Source organism: Salvelinus fontinalis, chromosome 13 (genome assembly GCF_029448725.1).
Source record: "Salvelinus fontinalis isolate EN_2023a chromosome 13, ASM2944872v1, whole genome shotgun sequence".
NCBI classification, from domain to species: domain Eukaryota; kingdom Metazoa; phylum Chordata; class Actinopteri; order Salmoniformes; family Salmonidae; genus Salvelinus; species Salvelinus fontinalis.
This window is the reverse complement of record NC_074677.1, coordinates 19,122,687-19,139,611: the sequence shown is the minus strand read 5'-3', so window position 1 is coordinate 19,139,611 and position 16,925 is coordinate 19,122,687. Positions and strand designations below refer to the sequence as shown.

At 41.0% G+C, this 16,925-nt stretch overlaps 1 protein-coding gene across 1 annotated transcript in view; it reads left to right on the top strand.

Moving 5' to 3' along the window:
* Window positions 1-1,023: 1,023 nt before the first annotated feature.
* LOC129868210 (serine/threonine-protein kinase 32A-like) overlaps window positions 1,024-16,925 on the top strand; it is an 82,284-nt gene continuing 66,382 nt past the window's right edge. Inside the window, exons 1-4 of the mRNA XM_055941980.1 lie at window positions 1,024-1,679; window positions 5,150-5,407; window positions 12,415-12,470; window positions 13,980-14,131. Of these exons, the coding sequence (XP_055797955.1) occupies window positions 5,356-5,407; window positions 12,415-12,470; window positions 13,980-14,131 (260 nt within the window). The 5' untranslated portion in view covers window positions 1,024-1,679; window positions 5,150-5,355. The remainder of the gene's footprint in view (window positions 1,680-5,149; window positions 5,408-12,414; window positions 12,471-13,979; window positions 14,132-16,925) is intronic.

The following is a 16,925-nucleotide window of genomic DNA, read 5'->3' as shown; positions in this document are numbered from 1 at the left end:
ATATCCACACAGCAACTCAGGGTAGGAGTGCTGATCTAGGATCAGGTCTTAACCTGTCCTTATAATCTTATTAACTATGATCTACAAGAAACAAACTGATCCTAGATCAGCAAACATACTCTGAGACATACTCTAAGACACTTTGTAGATACGGGGACATGGTCTCATGAAAATTGATAGTTTGGACTGAAATAATTTTGGCATTTTCCACCAGTAGAAATAGAGTGTGCACTCACTGTAAGGAAGTCCCTCACCCAGTCAATCCCATGACCTTGGAAAGGACCACACAATTAGGAAGTGGCAGGGCCATGCTATTCCTAACGGTTGCACTTTATGGAGCCATTAGTTAATGCCACCTCAACTCACGGCTTGACAGATATTGGACACCAAAGTGTTACACAGGGAGAACTCTATCTGTCCCAAAGTTGTCCATTCCCACTGGGCACATACTGGTTGAATCAACGTTGTTTCCACAACATTTCAATAAAACTACGTTGAACCAACGTGGAATAGACTTTGAATTGACATCTGTGCCCAGTGGGTTCCTATCTCTGCTATAATTGAACTGAAGATGTGAATAAGGTGAGAATTAACATATTATTGTTCATGATAATAATAAGAGCATGTAATCCATTTATGAAGAACATGCAATCCATTAGGCTATGAGTGTAACCTCATAAGGTTATCTTTAATGATTTGATTATAACATTGCATAGTCATGGGTGTGCTAGATTTTGGTATGGTATGCTAAATGGGTTGACTGCTCATATCCAATTTATTAATGGTTTATTACAGAATGAATGAATGAATTATGAAGGTGTTCACCCAAAATGTTTTTTAATACAATTTCCACATTTTGGGTCATGTGAAAATATAATTACTTAACATAAATACTATACACCTGAGAAGAAATTGGCTCATAAAAATTATACGGAGAGGGTGAGTAGGCTTGGCTACATTCACGTTGCGAGACGCGCGGGGAGGGAGTTCTAGCGCTTCGATTACACCGACAGCGTCATTTCATTTTGGTACACAATAATTACATACATTTCCATTGAAACGCTGCGTTTGCCTTGCAGCATTGCGTTTCAGAGGCAGTTGCAGGGCATTCTGTATGGTGCATACGATGGATTTATCGAACGTATGCGTCAAACTGTATGCGTAGACGGCTTGACAGAAATAGTAGCAGAAGGTGAATGTTGAACTTTTGTGGCATACATATCCAGAGGATGCTGCGTACTATTTTGCGTAAGCCCTGTCCGTGTGTTCGAAGCGTAAACAGCGTAGCGCCAAGTAGCCTGTAGTCCAGTCGGGATACTGGTGTGTGAAGTCTGAACTGATGTCTGCCTTATTCTGCCGTCTGCTGATCTCGTGCAACATGTAACAGTTTTCTGTTTCTGCTTCATGATACAGTTATATCCTCAGTGACAACAATAATGTTGAGCGAACAGTTTAGATAATAAGACAACTTTCATTGCACTTTTGATTTTTTTGGCAATCAATCTGCGCATCTTTCCCTGATCGTTTCAGACAGTCCTGTTCGTGGGTCGTGGCAGGTATCCGCATGCGTCGTCCTCAAGCAATTGATGCCGTGAGCTGTTCTCAGATTTTTAAACAGGCTTACCTTTTATATTTTATCTGGACATGTTATTTCTCTCAAAGGCCCGCGGCATTTGAAGGTAGGTTGTGATGGTGTCTGCTTGAATGACTATTCAGCGCATGCTTTCTATTGTTTCACTGGATACTAAGCGGAATGCCCTCCATCTACCCCGCTCAAAGTCGGCAATGCGGTTTCATTGTCTAGGCTACTTCAGCACCGTTCACTGGAAGTAGTTAGGAATATGTTTCTTAAATTGACTAGTGTGACCTTATCAAGGATACCATATATGACATTCATATTGGACTGCAAAATCACAAATGTTAGTTTGTTTGTAGCCTACCGCTAGGCGACCACTCAAATGCAAATATTAAGTTTGCATTCAGCCTACATCCAGTTGTAATAGAGTGAGTGCAGTCTTATTTTTCTAAATGCCCACGGTAGGCTGAATCATACATGGGATGATATTGCAGTAAACTAGAAGACAGGCTTTGTGCTGTGCATACTAAGTAATTTTCACTATGTTCAATTTGAATCGAAATTATCGTTAGAATGACACATATATGGTCAAAAATGCCGGTTTTAATCGGACTGCTTGTTGTACCTGTCTGTATTTGACTCGAGGTACACCGTAGGGATGACATTGAACGGTGCAAGCAAGCTACGTACGTGGGAGCTGAAGTTTTGCGTCCTCCTTTATAGTTCTACAGTATGCCTCCTGCCCTGTATGGTATGGGGACGGTTTGTGGAATTTCTATTATTTTACACCCTCAAACTATAAATCAAAGAAAGGTGGGAAGAAGCAGAAACCTAATGTTCTCCAATTTCATATTATTCATCACTTTGCTGGATGCACAGGCGACAAGAGAGATGAGATGGCCCCCCAAAAAAGTTGACTTTTATATTATCCTTCAGAAAGTAAACTATTTGTACTTACTTATTTTGTAGGCAGCAGGTAGCCTAGTGGTTAGAGTGTTGGGCCAGTAACTGAAAGGTTCCTAGAGCGAATCCCCGAGCTGACAGGGTAAAAATCTGTCCTTCTGCTCCTGAACAAGGCTGACAAGCCTTTGACAGCTTGTTCCTAGGCCGTCATTGTAAATAAGAATGTGTTCTTAACTGACTTGCCTAGTAAAATAAATAAATAGTTATTTTGTAGCATTTGCTAATTGAAATGTATTAAACTGAATAAAGTACACTTTTATGGAGGTTATTTAGCCTACTTGGGTAAATATATGTATTGTAGGCCTACAGTTTGGGGGACTTTATTGGATAATTTTGAACTAGACCTATTTTAGGCCTTGAATCTATTACTAGTGTCTTTAATCTATTACTAGTGTCTTTAATCTATTACTAGTGTCTTTACTCTATTACTAGTGTCTTTAATCTATTACTAGTGTCTTTAATATATTACTAGTGTCTTTACTCTATTACTAGTGTCTTTAATCTATTACTAGTGTCTTTAAGCTATTACTAGTGTCTTTAATCTATTACTAGTGTCTTTAATCTATTACTAGTGTCTTTAATCTATTACTAGTGTCTTTAATCTATTACTAGTGTCTTTAAGCTATTACTAGTGTCTTTAATCTATTACTAGTGTCTTTAATCTATTACTAGTGTCTTTAATCTATTACTAGTGTCTTTAATCTATTACTAGTGTCTTTAATCTAGTATTAGTGTCTTTAAGCTATTACTAGTGTCTTTAATCTATTACTAGTGTCTTTAATCTATTACTAGTGTCTTTAATCTATTACTAGTGTCTTTAATCTATTACTAGTGTCTTTAAGCTATTACTAGTGTCTTTAATATATTACTAGTGTCTTTAATCTATTACTAGTGTCTTTAAGCTATTACTAGTGTCTTTAATCTATTACTAGTGTCTTTAAGCTATTACTAGTGTCTTTAATCTATTACTAGTGTCTTTAAGCTATTACTAGTGTCTTTAATCTATTACTAGTGTCTTTAATCTATTACTAGTGTCTTTAATCTATTACTAGTGTCTTTAATCTATTACTAGTGTCTTTAATCTATTACTAGTGTCTTTAAGCTATTACTAGTGTCTTTAATCTATTACTAGTGTCTTTAATCTATTACTAGTGTCTTTAAGCTATTATTAGTGTCTAGTGATTGCATTTGGTTCTGGGTGTCGAGATGAATCACTTACAGCCAGGGTTGGGGAGTAACTGATTACATGTCCTGCTAGTGAGTGAGTAATAATCAATTAACCAGATTATTTTTCTTTTTTTACTGTAACTGTAACTAATCAGTTCGGTTAAAAGCTAAAATATTGTAATAAGATAACAGATACTTTTGATAAACTATATGATTACCTCTTGGATTACTTTTAAATTCAGAAAGGATATTTGCAGAGAAATAATACTTTATGACACCTTTCTGTTTTCTCAATGACATTCAATTTAACATTGAAAAAAGTTAAAAGTTTAAGTTTGTTCCATCTTAGCAAATCTGACCACAAGTCAGACACCGTTAGGAAGACACTCCAAATGCATTTGATGGATCCTTTTTGTCTTCTTCTAATGCCTCTTAAGGGGAAAGTAATCCAAAGGTAACTGAAAGTACTCAGATTATGTTACTAAATTTGGGTAATAGTCTAATAAAGAGCATGAGCTGGCGCACACCCAGAAAAAAATATTTAGTGTAGAGGTGCTGACTAACGGTGAATAAACTGTAAGCTATAAAAACAAAGAGAGATGTACACTCCATATGTATAACCTCCCATTCATTTATTGGGTAGAAAATCACCAACGTTTCGGCATCATGTGCCTTCTTTGGGTAAACCAAAAGGTAAATTGATGACAATTTTGGACTAGCAACTGTAATGGATTGCATTAAGAAAGTAACCTACCCAACCCTGTTTACAGATGTAGGATCTTAATTTGATTACTCTTTTGTTGCTGAGAATTTTTCTGCACGGCAGGAAATGCAAAATTGTAATGTATTCAGGGTTTAAAAAGGTTTCTAATGTTTGTAATTTCCACTTTAAAATGTCAGACTTGATTTGCCCTGACGAAAAATGTATCAACCCTACAATTTTTTCCCCATTATATATAATCCACATAAGAATTCACATTTCCTGTTGCTGCCGGATTATTTTCATGCTGTAGGAAACTGGCTCAAATTAAGATCCTACATGTACCGTGCACTTAGCATGTACTTACACATTGTGCCGTCAATGTGCCTCACAACTTTCCCCTGACCTACTGTAAAAAAAAAAAAATGAACAAGAAAAAAAGGAAGAATCTTACTGAAAGTATTATTTTCTATCCTCATATTTTATGTTATCCTCAAACAGAATGAGTACTATACAATAATTAAGCATTTCAGAGAATGTATTTAGCTTGCCTGATTAGTCAGCCAGTTTCCAAGGTATCAACCTCCTTATGGTTATATGAAACTAGTCTATACTCTTTCGAAGAATTCGGCAAGTTCACAATCGGAAAGAGGATCTCTTGACAATCTCTCCACCCAACACAAGTAGAGCGTTACCATGATGTGTTGTCTCAAACCATATGTCTTTGCTTTTCTCCCATATAGGTTGGGCTCCTGTTGAGGGTGGTCAGAGATAGATTCACACCACTAGGTGTAGTACCGAGAAGAGTGGCCAAGTTCCAATACACGGACTGGTGTATCTAGGTAGGGTGGTCCAGCCCAGGCTCCAGGCTATGTCTCCCTGGCTGTGGGAGAGCTATTCCATGCTGAGTTGAAAGGGACCTGCTTGGCTGGGGAATACGGGAACAGACATGGGGCTGGGACAGTCCAACAAGGCTCCTGTCACCGATGACACAGAGGAGAGTGAGTAATGACCAATGACTGTATATGAATGGACAAAGCCATTGATCACGTGACACCATTCATTCCTATGTGAAGACTCAATATCACATTGAAGCCAAATGAAGTCGGTTAAGATGGGGTCTCATGAGACATAACACGCTCATTTTGAGCTATTCCGGGATGTGACTTTGAAGGCTACCTCAGTGCTGCTCCTACTCATTGAGTAACTAAATTATCCTATAACTTCTTCTATGTGCGATTTTAAAATAATCTGTTGAAGAAGGACATACACTGAGTGTACAAACATTCCATGACATGGATTGGCCAGGTGAATCCAGGTCAAAGCAATGATCCCTTATTGATGTCACTCAATACAAAATTAAATCTAGAATCGGCTTCCTATATCCCAACAAAGCATCCTTCACTCATGCTACCAAACATACCCTCGTAAAACTGACCATCCTACCGATCCTCGACTTTATAGATGACATCATCTATAAAATAGCCTCCAACACTCTACTCAACAAATTGGATGCAGTCTATCACAGTGCCGTCCGTTTTGTCAAAGCCCCATACACTACCTACCACTGCGACCTGTATGCTCTTGTTGGTTGGCCCTCGCTTCATACTTGTTGCCAAACCCACTGGTTACAGGTTATCTACAAGTCTCTGCTAGGTAAAGCCCCGCCTTATCTCAGCTCACTGGTCACCATAGCAGCACCCATATCTCCCTCACTAGCTTTAAGCACCAGCTGTCAGAGCAGCTCACAGATCACTGCACCTGTACATAGCCCATCTGTAAACAGCCCATCTATCTACCTCATCCCCATACTGTATTTATTTATTTATCTTGCTCCTTTGCACCCCAGTATCTCTACTTGCACATTCATCTTCTGCACATCTACCATTCCAGTGTTTAATTGCTATATTGTAATTACTTTGCCACCATGGCCTATTTATTGCCTTAACTCCCTTATCTTACCTCATTTGCACTCACTGTATATAGACTTTTGTTTTATTTTTTTCAGCTGTATTATTGACTGTATGTTTTGTTTATTCCATGTGTAACTCTGTGTTGTTGTATGTGTAGAATTGCTATGCTTTATCTTGACCAGGTCGCAGTTGTAAATGAGAACTTGTTCTCAACTAGCCTACCTGGTTAAATAAAGGTGAAATAAAATAAAACTAAAACGTGTTAAATCCACTTCAATCAGTGTAGATGAAGGGGAGGAGACAGGTTAAAGAAGTTTTTAAGCCTTGAGACAGTTGAGACATGGATTGTGTATGTGTGCCATTCAAAGGGTGAATGGGCAAGACAAAGTATGTAAGTGTCTTTGAGCGGGGGGTATGGTAATAGGTGCCAGACGCACCAGTTTCCCGTTTGAATCAAGAGTGGTCCACCACCCAAAAGACATCCAGCCAACTTAACACAACTGTGGGAAGCATTGGAGGCAACATGGGCCAGTATCCCTGTGGAACGCTGTCGGCACCTTGTAGAGTCCATGCCCTGACGAATTGACGATGTTCTGAGGGCAAAAGGGGGTGCAACTTAATGTTTTGTACATTCAGTGTACACCTGGTGTATTAGAAGGCAATTATTGGTACCATGAATGTCTTCAAAACATTTTTTCATTTACATGAAGAGTCACCACGAATACTGCAATTTTTCCATTTACTATGCAGTACCGCAGTCACCTTTGAACTTCCATGGCTTCAATGAGAGGGGTCAGTCGTTCTCCCTTGGTAATGACCCAGGCCAACCTGTTATAAAGTGGGCAATGGGGATTATTTGAAATTCATCCTGTTTGATCTGTCTTTGCCTGTATAAGCTTCTCTGAGTGTATTCCAGTAGCCTCTATACCAAAAATGAATATGACAGATTGAACAAACAGATGAAGAAGATAAATAAACAGAAATGTAAGCATCGGTAAATCCACAGTTACTAACATTATTTCTCAAAGTCTTAAACGTTAGCTATGTGTTTCTGAACAATGTAATGGTACAGGTGTAGGATCTAAATTTGATCACCCTTTTGCATTATAACTTTCCTGTAATGCAGGAAATTTAAAGCTTGTCGTGTATTTGAGTTTTAAAAAGGTTTCTGAAGTTTGTAATTTCCAATTTGAAATTTCAGACTTAATTTTCCCTTTCAAAAACATTATCAACCCCTACAAAAATGTCCATCAATTATACTACAGGTATGCAGACATTGTGTCATAGAGATCCTATAGTATAATTCCTATAATATAGTGTTCTTGTAACGGCGGTCCTCCTCCTCTACATCTTCGGAAGAGGAGGAGTATTGAGGGAACCAAGGCGCAGCGTAGTGAAATGACATTTTATTAACAAAAAAACACGAACTTGAATAAACTAACAAAAATAACAAACGGTGTAGACAAACCTATACGACGAACTCACATAAAACAAGAAGAACGCACGAATAGGACAATTAGACTACACAAACCGAACAAACCGTAACAGTCCCGTATGGTGCAAACAATTACACAGACACGGAAGACAATCACCCACAACGAACACTGTGACAACGCCTACCTAAATATGACTCTTAATTAGAGGAACGCCAAACACCTGCCTCTAATTAAGAGCCATACCAGGCAACCCAAAACCAACACAGAAACAGAAAACATAGAATGCCCACCCAACCTCACGTCCTGACCAACTAACACACATAACAAACTAACATAAATAGGTCAGGAACGTGACAGTTCTACTGTAACGGTAATCCTCTTCCTCTTCATCCGAAGAGGAGGAGTAGTGATTGAACCAAGGCGCAGCGTTGTGAAATGACATGATTTAATTAAGACACGACAAAACAACGAAGACAGAAAACGAACTATACTTGAATTAACTAACAAAATAACAAAACTAATGTGTAGACAAACCTAGACATACGAACTTACAATAAAACACGAAGAACGCACGAACAGGGAAAATAGACAACACAAAAATGACGATGTACAAACAACCGAACAGTCCCGTATGGTGCGACAAACACTGACACAGGAGACAACCACCCACAACGAACACTGTGAAACAACCTACCTAAATATGACTCTCAATTAGAGGAACGCCAAACACCTGCCTCTAATTGAGAGCCATACCAGGCAACTCTTAAACCAACATAGAAACAGACAACATAGAATGCCCACCCAAACTCACGTCCTGACCAACTAACACATACAACAAACTAACAGAAATAGGTCAGGAACGTGACATCTACATGTAAATATATGCAATCCTTTGGGCTTACACACTGAGTGTACAAATATTAGGAAAACCTATCTAATATTGAGTTGCCCCCATTTTGTTTTCAGACAGCCTCAATTAGTCAGGGCATGGACTATACAAGGTGTTGAAAACGTTTCACAGGGATGTTGACCCATTTTGACTCCAATGCTTCCCACAGTTGTGTCAAGTTGGATGGATGTCCTTTGGGTGGTGGACCATTCTTGATACACATGGGAAACTGTTGAGTGTGAAAAAACCAGCAGATTTGCAGTTCTTGACACAAACTTAAATCTTTTGTCTTGCCCATTCATCCTTTGAATGGCAACATGCATCCATGTCTCAAATATGTCAAGGCTTAAAAATTGTTATTTAAGATGTTTCCTCCCTTTCATCTACACTGATTAAAGAGGATTTAACAAGTGACATCAATAAGGCATCATTGCTTTCACCTGGATTCAACTGTCATGGAAAGAACAGGTGTTCTTAATGTTTTGTATACTCAGTGCATACTAGCTACTGTAAGTGGAATTCAACATCTTTGAATATCCTCTAGATGAATTTAATTCACTGTGGCTAAACCCAAATGAGCCTTCAGAGTTCGAGTACATTAGCTATTCAAGGTCTCTCACTGGGTCCTTCTTTAATTAAAGCCATTATGTTTTTCTCTATATTTGACATAATAAAGTATATGTCATCTGCGGGTGTTCTACATTTTGTGATGATGTACGGTTTCTACAGCTAACCTTCTTCACTCCCTAGATTACAGTTACTGTCACAGTATAGACTAGAGATTCATCAATGGACTAACAAGTTCATCTCTATCATATTAATGAAGGTGACAGAGCATAAGCATAGGATTCTTTATTGCACAGGATGAGGACAGGATCTTGGTAATGGCTGGAGTGGAATCAGTGGAATGGTATCAAAAACATGGTTTCCATTCGCTCTGTTCCAGCCATTATTATGAGCCGTCCTCCCCTCAGCAGCCTCCACTGATTTATTGGTAGGTCAGCTTTGACAGACAGACAGACAGACAGACAGACAGACAGACAGACAGACAGACAGACAGACAGACAGACAGACAGACAGACAGAGTATACTATTTCTAGCTCTACAATTGAATATTTTCTAGATCGTACACTTTGGACATGGTTTGCTGTGACTCGAGCCACATAGTTATCTTATGCCGTTTCCAGAGTAATGGTCATACATTTATTTCAACGTTTTCTTTCCTGTTATTTGAGCTTCTGCCATCGATCGACCTGTTAGAAAGGACAAGTTACCCATTATGAACAAAGTCATCACCTCAGAAATGAAAGTAATGTCGGACTCAGAATCGTACTTGGGAGGTCAAAAACTGGAGTGCTCCTTGACATTGTTGTTATGTCTTTGACATTGCAGTTGTGTTTTCATTTTTCCAATGACACACATTTACTGCCTGGACACCTGGGATTGGTGTTGGCCAGAAAAATGACAGGGATAATGAGAGAGCCAGAGAGCCAGAGAGACAGAGAGATAGAGAGACAGAGAGACAGAGAGATAGAGAGACTGAGAGACAGAGAGATAGAGAGACTGAGAGACAGAGAGATAGAGAGACAGAGAGACAGAGAGATAGAGAGACTGAGAGACAGAGAGATAGAGAGACTGAGAGACAGAGAGATAGAGAGACTGAGAGACAGAGAGATAGAGAGACTGAGAGACTGAGAGACAGATTTAGTACATCAAAGGACTGAGTGCTTTATGAGACTATTAAGAATGGGAACGAAGTGTTCCTGTTTACAGCAAACACACATTCAGTTAGTGATCACAACAATAAAGAAGTAAATTACTGGACGTGATTATTTATTGACTCATGCTGGGGTAATCTTAAAAACATCACTCGACAGTAGAGATGTGGTAATAATGGTCGAATATAACGGCAGCTGTCTTGGACTGATGATGTTGCTGTTGATGATGTCATGTAATACCTGGGACATTGATTGGTGGATTCAACGCGACATTGATTGCTGGATTTGAAAAAGTATTACTCAGGTTGGCTATTGTCCCTGGAACCAAAATCATGTCATGTGTATTACGTATTACAGGTAGGCAATTACTTTGTCCTGTTAACCATCATGCTAAAGCTGTGCCCTGTCCTCCCTCCCTCCCCACCCTAGCTGTCTGTTTGTCCTCCCTCCCTGTCTGTCTGTCTGTCTGTCTGTTTGTCCTGTCTGCCTGTCTGTCTGTCTGTCTGTCTGTTTGTCTGTCTGTTCTGTCTGTTTGTCCTCCCTGTCTGTCTGTCTGTCTGTCTGTCTGTCTGTCTGTCTGTTTGTCCTGTCTGTTTGTCCTGTCTGTTTGTCCTCCCTCCCTCCCTCCCTCCCTCCCTCCCTCCCTCCCTCCCTCCCTCCCTCCCTCCCTCCCTCCCTCCCTGTCTGTCTGTCTGTCTGTCCTGTCTGTTTGTCCTGTCTGTTTGTCCTCCCTCCCTCCCTCCCTCCCTCCCTCCCTCCCTCCCTCCCTCCCTCCCTCCCTCCCTGTCTGTCTGTCTGTCTGTCTGTCTGTATATCTGTTTGTCCTGTCTGTTTGTCCTGTCTGTCTGTCTGTCTGTCTGTCCCCTGGACATGCCCGTTTGGTGATCATGCTTTATTCACGCTCCGGCTGACTGGGACCCATGGGTTCTGTTTCAGTCGCCACAGCAACCACATGACTTCCTCAAACATGGCTGCTCGGCAGCGTACGTGAGGCTCCGCTATATCCTCACGTACATCAGAGAGAGAGAGGGTGGGTGAGGGAGAGAGAAAGAGACAGACAGACAGACAGACAGACAGACAGGCAGACAGACAGACAGACAGACAGACAGACAGCGATATAGACAGAGAGACAGAGTAACTAACTGACACTGCAGCCTCTTTGCACCTAACATGACTGCTCTGCTGTCTCCTCCTAGTCAGACCACAGCTGTCCTACCCTAAGCCCCCATCACATCCAGTTAGGCTCAGAGCCTGAAGCCAGGGATATTATGATATATCCACTCCAGAGAGGAAGCCCCATGTGCTTCTTTAATAGCAGGGCTGGTAAACAGTGAAGCACAACTAACGGAGAGGGGAAGTGCCACTCATATATGACTAATAGAACATATAATTAACTGTCGCATCCAATCCATCTGCTCCGACGGGATGTGGGGTGTTGCTGCTCGGTGGGGGGGTACACCGGCCAGGTCACATGAAGGGGGACAGAGAGTGGGAGAGTGGGCGGCAGCTGCACGGCACCCTGGGAGACGGTGGAAAGAGAGAGGAATAACCTTCTGTCCCTGATACCATGGCTGTGAAAATAGGACACAACTGTCTCCAATTGGAGAGTGTGTAAATTTAAGGCTCAGAGCAGGAAAGTGCTGAAAGTCAACAAAAAGGTTTATTTTGTTCAGTGTAAAACATGCAACGTCTTTACATTGTTTTGTAAAAACGTGTTGTCTTCTTCTGGGCTATAATATAAACTGCCTCTAGTTTCTCTCCCCAAGTTCATTTTATATCAAGGGGGCAGTCTGTCTACACCTGATTGTGGCATTATTATAATGAGCTGAATGAAACAGCTGACTTCCTGTTTAGAACCTTTTACATATTAGTCTATAAGGCTACCTCATGGGCTTTTAAAAAGGACACTGACTGTAAATTATTTTGAATGTCATTTCATTGGCATTTGATATTCTCATACCTGCTTTATTCATTATTCAGAAACAAGACAGTGATTTAATGTGATGCTGTTTCCTGATATGGAAATGAGCAGATGCTCCTCTTTTTCCACAGTTCATTTCGATCACTTCCAAATCTTAAGGGCTATCGGGAAAGGAAGTTTCGGGAAGGTAAGTCTGTTTTAGTAAATTGCTGAGTCAAGGAGCAGCTACCTACTAAGTGACCTTCTTATCATTCAAACACACACACACACCATTTAGTTTCAGGACAGAATTTAGCCCTAGCATCTCAGATAAGTCTAATTAAAGTGCATGGTTAATGTTCAGTAATTGGATTTGATCAGAGCTCTCTTGATGAACTGTGCCAGTGGTCTAGACCAGTGGTTCCAAACCATAGGTACTAGGACACCTGGGGGTAGGTGAGAAGACTCATGAGACCATTGGCTGACTGGTAAAATGCACGAGGGGGTACTTCAGGGGTACTCTGGACAGAGCAAAATTCAGTTGGTGGTACAGTAACCGAAAAAGGTTGGGAACCACTGGTCTAATCACTCACTTAGATCACTTTAATCACTTCCTTATTGTCTTGAAAATACATGTACAGTAAACCACCAGCACAAATTATTAGAGCAATTCATCTGTATCAGTCCTGGTGAATGGTTAGTCTATTGCAGGCTGTATTGAAGCTGCTATTATGGTTGGCTAAATGGCTATTATTATGTAACTAGATATCTACACATTAAATCATATTTTTTTTGTCTTGACAAGGGGAACCTAGGTTTCCATCCAATTGGCGACAGATTTTAACATAAATATTCAAAAATGTCCACAAAAACAACATGCAAATTTTCCCATCAGAGATGTGTTCCATCAAATTGACTTGTTGCGGATAAAAGGCTGTGAGTGATGACGTAGTGCACACAGAAAGTACTTTTGCGGTTAAATTCCCTTGTACCAAATAAAAAAATACAAGTTAATTGGGTTTCCATCACAATTTCAACTCTACAGATGGTTTGCCACAAAAATGTCCCCACTCTGAACTTGGCACATGCGCTCTAGCCAACAGCTCGCAGAAACGGTAGGCTAGCCTACATTAGATTATTGTGGATAAGTGCAAGATTGTTTTTATTCATTAAACGGTAACCAAGCAGCCGATCATCGTGTCACCAGACCCTCAATATTTATTGTCACCTTGCACATTCACCAGCCTGTGAAGATCATCATAATTTAATTAATCTGTAGCCTAATAAACTAAGTGGTTTTCTGAGTCGTAGTGAGAGGACCACACAACATATCATCACATGACTCCAAGCTCACTTAGATATGATGGTTATTATATCAATATTTACGAATAAAAGTATTCCACCGCCATTTATCAATTAATTCATTTTACAAACACAAAAAGATCCCAGAATGTCAAACGAACAAATTGTCTATCGACAATTATGAATTTGTACCGACATTTCATGTTGTGACTTTTTTCACGTGTCAGGTAATTCTGGCGCATAGTTACAGTTGCAATAGAACAGTTGTTTTCAACTTTCACCGTCTGTGGATGCGCTTTCTTACAGCTTGACTTTACATAGAAGTAAAACAACACGGCAATGGTCAGTAAGAAACACATTCAGTAAACTCAGTTGATAGCATGATGAACGCTCCGCTATTGTCTGTTCTCTCTAGGTGTGCATTGTGCAGAAAAAGGACACAAAGAAAATGTACGCCATGAAGTACATGAACAAACTGAAGTGTGTGGAACGGAACGAGGTCCGCAATGTCTTCAAGGAGATGCAGATCATGCGGAACCTCGAGCATCCCTTCCTTGTCAACTTCTGGTAAGTCTGTCTCTGTGCGTCTCTGTGTGTGTCTCTGTGTGTGTGTGCATGTGTGTGTGTGTGTGTGTGTGTGTGTGTGTGTGTGTGTGTGTGTGTGTGTGTGTGTGTGTGTGTGTGTGTGTGTGTGTGTGTGTGTGTGTGTGTGTGTGTGTGTGTGTGTGTGTGTGTGAAAGAAAACAGGAATTGTCAGGAACAAGTGTTGTGAGGATATTGTGGTAAATAATCTGTAGCGAGTGGACTCTCACCTTGAAAATGGCAGAAGCTTGAATGCGCTCGCCAATCTCACATCTGTGTTTGCCCAGCCAAGACTTTGACGTATAGAACGAGGAGGACACACAATAGAATGAAGTAGAACAAAACCTCAGACTATATCTATTTGTCTTTGAAAATCCTGTGGGTAGTGCCTTGTGTAGGCTTATTGAAGTAAGTACATTGTAAAGGTATATGGACGTTAGTCATCAAAAAACATCTTGTCTTTACGTTGGTTGATCTCTCACTATGAATCACTATGAATCACTATGAATCAATATGAATCACCATGAATCACTATGAATCACCATGAATCACTATGAATCACCATGAATCACCATGAATCACTATTAAACATTCACTGCACATTTATGACCAGTTGAATGTTTTAACAGCTCCATTCCTTCCACACATTTTCCACACCACCCTAAAAAGGAGCTGAAGACACTCGATACAGCTCTTATCACCTTGGAGAAGTTAGCATCTAAAAGGAAGGGCACTGACTTGAGACCAGCCACTAAACTAGCTGTGTGTGGACTCGGATGAGAGAAGAGGCTAGTGGAGTGGAGGACTGAGGGACTGACAAGTGTGGCTAAAGAAGAAAAATAACTGCCATGCTTCCTGTAGTCCAGTTTGGGATTCAACCATTCAATGGCTCGAATGGCTGCTAATCTATTTTTTTAATTGTTTTATTGTTCCTCCCTTAGTTTCCCAAGCTGAGGTAATTACTTCAGATGACTCTGATATTTTGGACTCTTCCTGTTGTAAAAACACAGATGCGGTTATTTGGGATTTTGCTGTTAACAGTAATGTGAAATAGTTTAGACTAGTTCCTAATTTGAACTCCAGGTATTTTATGTCTCTCTCTCTCTCTCTCTCTCTCTCTCTCTCTCTCTCTCTCTCTCTCTCTCTCTCTCTCTCTCTCTCTCTCTCTCTCTCTCTCTCTCTCTCTCTCTCTCTCTCTCTCTCTCTCTCTCTCTCTCTCTCTCTCTCTCTCTCTCTCTCTCTCTCTCTCTCTCTCCTCTGTCTGGAAATCTCTTCATTATTGCAGGCAGCATCGGCAGCTGGCAGGGACTCACTATCTATGACTGAATCTTTTAATTACTATTTGAAGGATAATAAGCAGAAACGTTCAGCGGTGAGGCGCGTAGTAGAAGAATGGAGCCGTCTGACAAACAAACGATGCTTGCTGTGTGGGACAACAAATCCAATAAAAAAACAGGCAGGAAGAAGGTCATGCTTTTGGCAGGGTCTTTAAACGCTTGGAGCGAGCTGGTGGAAGATGTCCCTGTAAGATGTGCTTAGGTCAACTCAGCTGCCCAGTTGGTCAAGTTATGATTGTCCTGAGTGAAGAGCTCAAGGTTATGTCATAGTGTGGGAGATGACCTGCTGCACTCGCAGAGCAATCAGGCGACACGACAGCCAGCCTCCCCCTCTCCTCCTTTCCCCCTCTCCTCCTGTCCTGCCCCCCTCCCTGCAGTCCCTGCAGTTGTGACTGGCTCTCAGATGAGGTGTTTGTATATGCCGGCCACTCAGCATAGCAACAACAAAGACTCGTCTCCTGAATGGCAGAGCAATTAGAAATCTATGAATGTGCCATCTGGTGTGTGCGTGCATGAGAAAGTAGTCCTGTAGCCGTGTCTACTCTCTGTCTGCAGTCCTGTCTGTAGTCCTGTCTGTGGTACAGTAGTCCTGTCTATAGTCATGTAGTCATGTCTACTCTGTCTATAGTCCTGTAATCTTGTCTGTAGTTCTGTAGCCCTGTCTGTAGTCCTGTCTACTCTATGTCTGAATGTAGCCATGTATTCCTGTCTGTAGTCATGTCTGTAGTCCCGTAGTCATGTCTGTAGTCATGTCTGTCGTCCTGTCTGTAGTCATGTCTGTAGTCATGTAGTCCTGTCTGTGGTCCAGGGTACAGTCTGAATGTAGCCATATATTCATGTCTGTAGTCATGTCTGTAGTCATGTAGTCCTGTCTGCCGTCCTGTCTGTAGTCATGTCGGTAGTCCTGTCTGTAGTCATGTCTGTAGTCCTGCCTGTGGCCATGTCTGTAGTCGTGTAGTCATGTATGTAGTCATGTAGTCCTATCTGTTGTCATGTAGTCCTGTCTGTGGTCATATAGTCCTGTCTATAGTCCTGTCTGTGGTCCTGTCTGTAGTCATGTAGTCCTGTCTATGGTCCTGTCTGTTGTCATGTAGTCCTGTCTGTGGTCCTGTCTGTAGTCATATAGTCCTGTCTGTGGTCCTGTCTGTAGTCATATAGTCCTGTCTGTGGTCCTGTCTGTGGTCATATAGTCCTGTCTGTGGTCCTGTCTGTGGTCCTGTCTGTGGTCATATAGTCCTGTCTGTGGTCCTGTCTGTAGTCATGTAGTCCTGTCTGTGGTCCTGTCTGTGGTCATGTAGTCCTGTCTGTGGTCCTGGGTACAGTCTGAATGTAGCCATGTATTCCTGTCTGTAGTCATGTCTGTAGTCATGTAGTCATGTCTGTAGTCCCATCTGTAGGCATGTCTGTAGTCATGTCTGTAGTCATGTAGTCCCATATGTAGT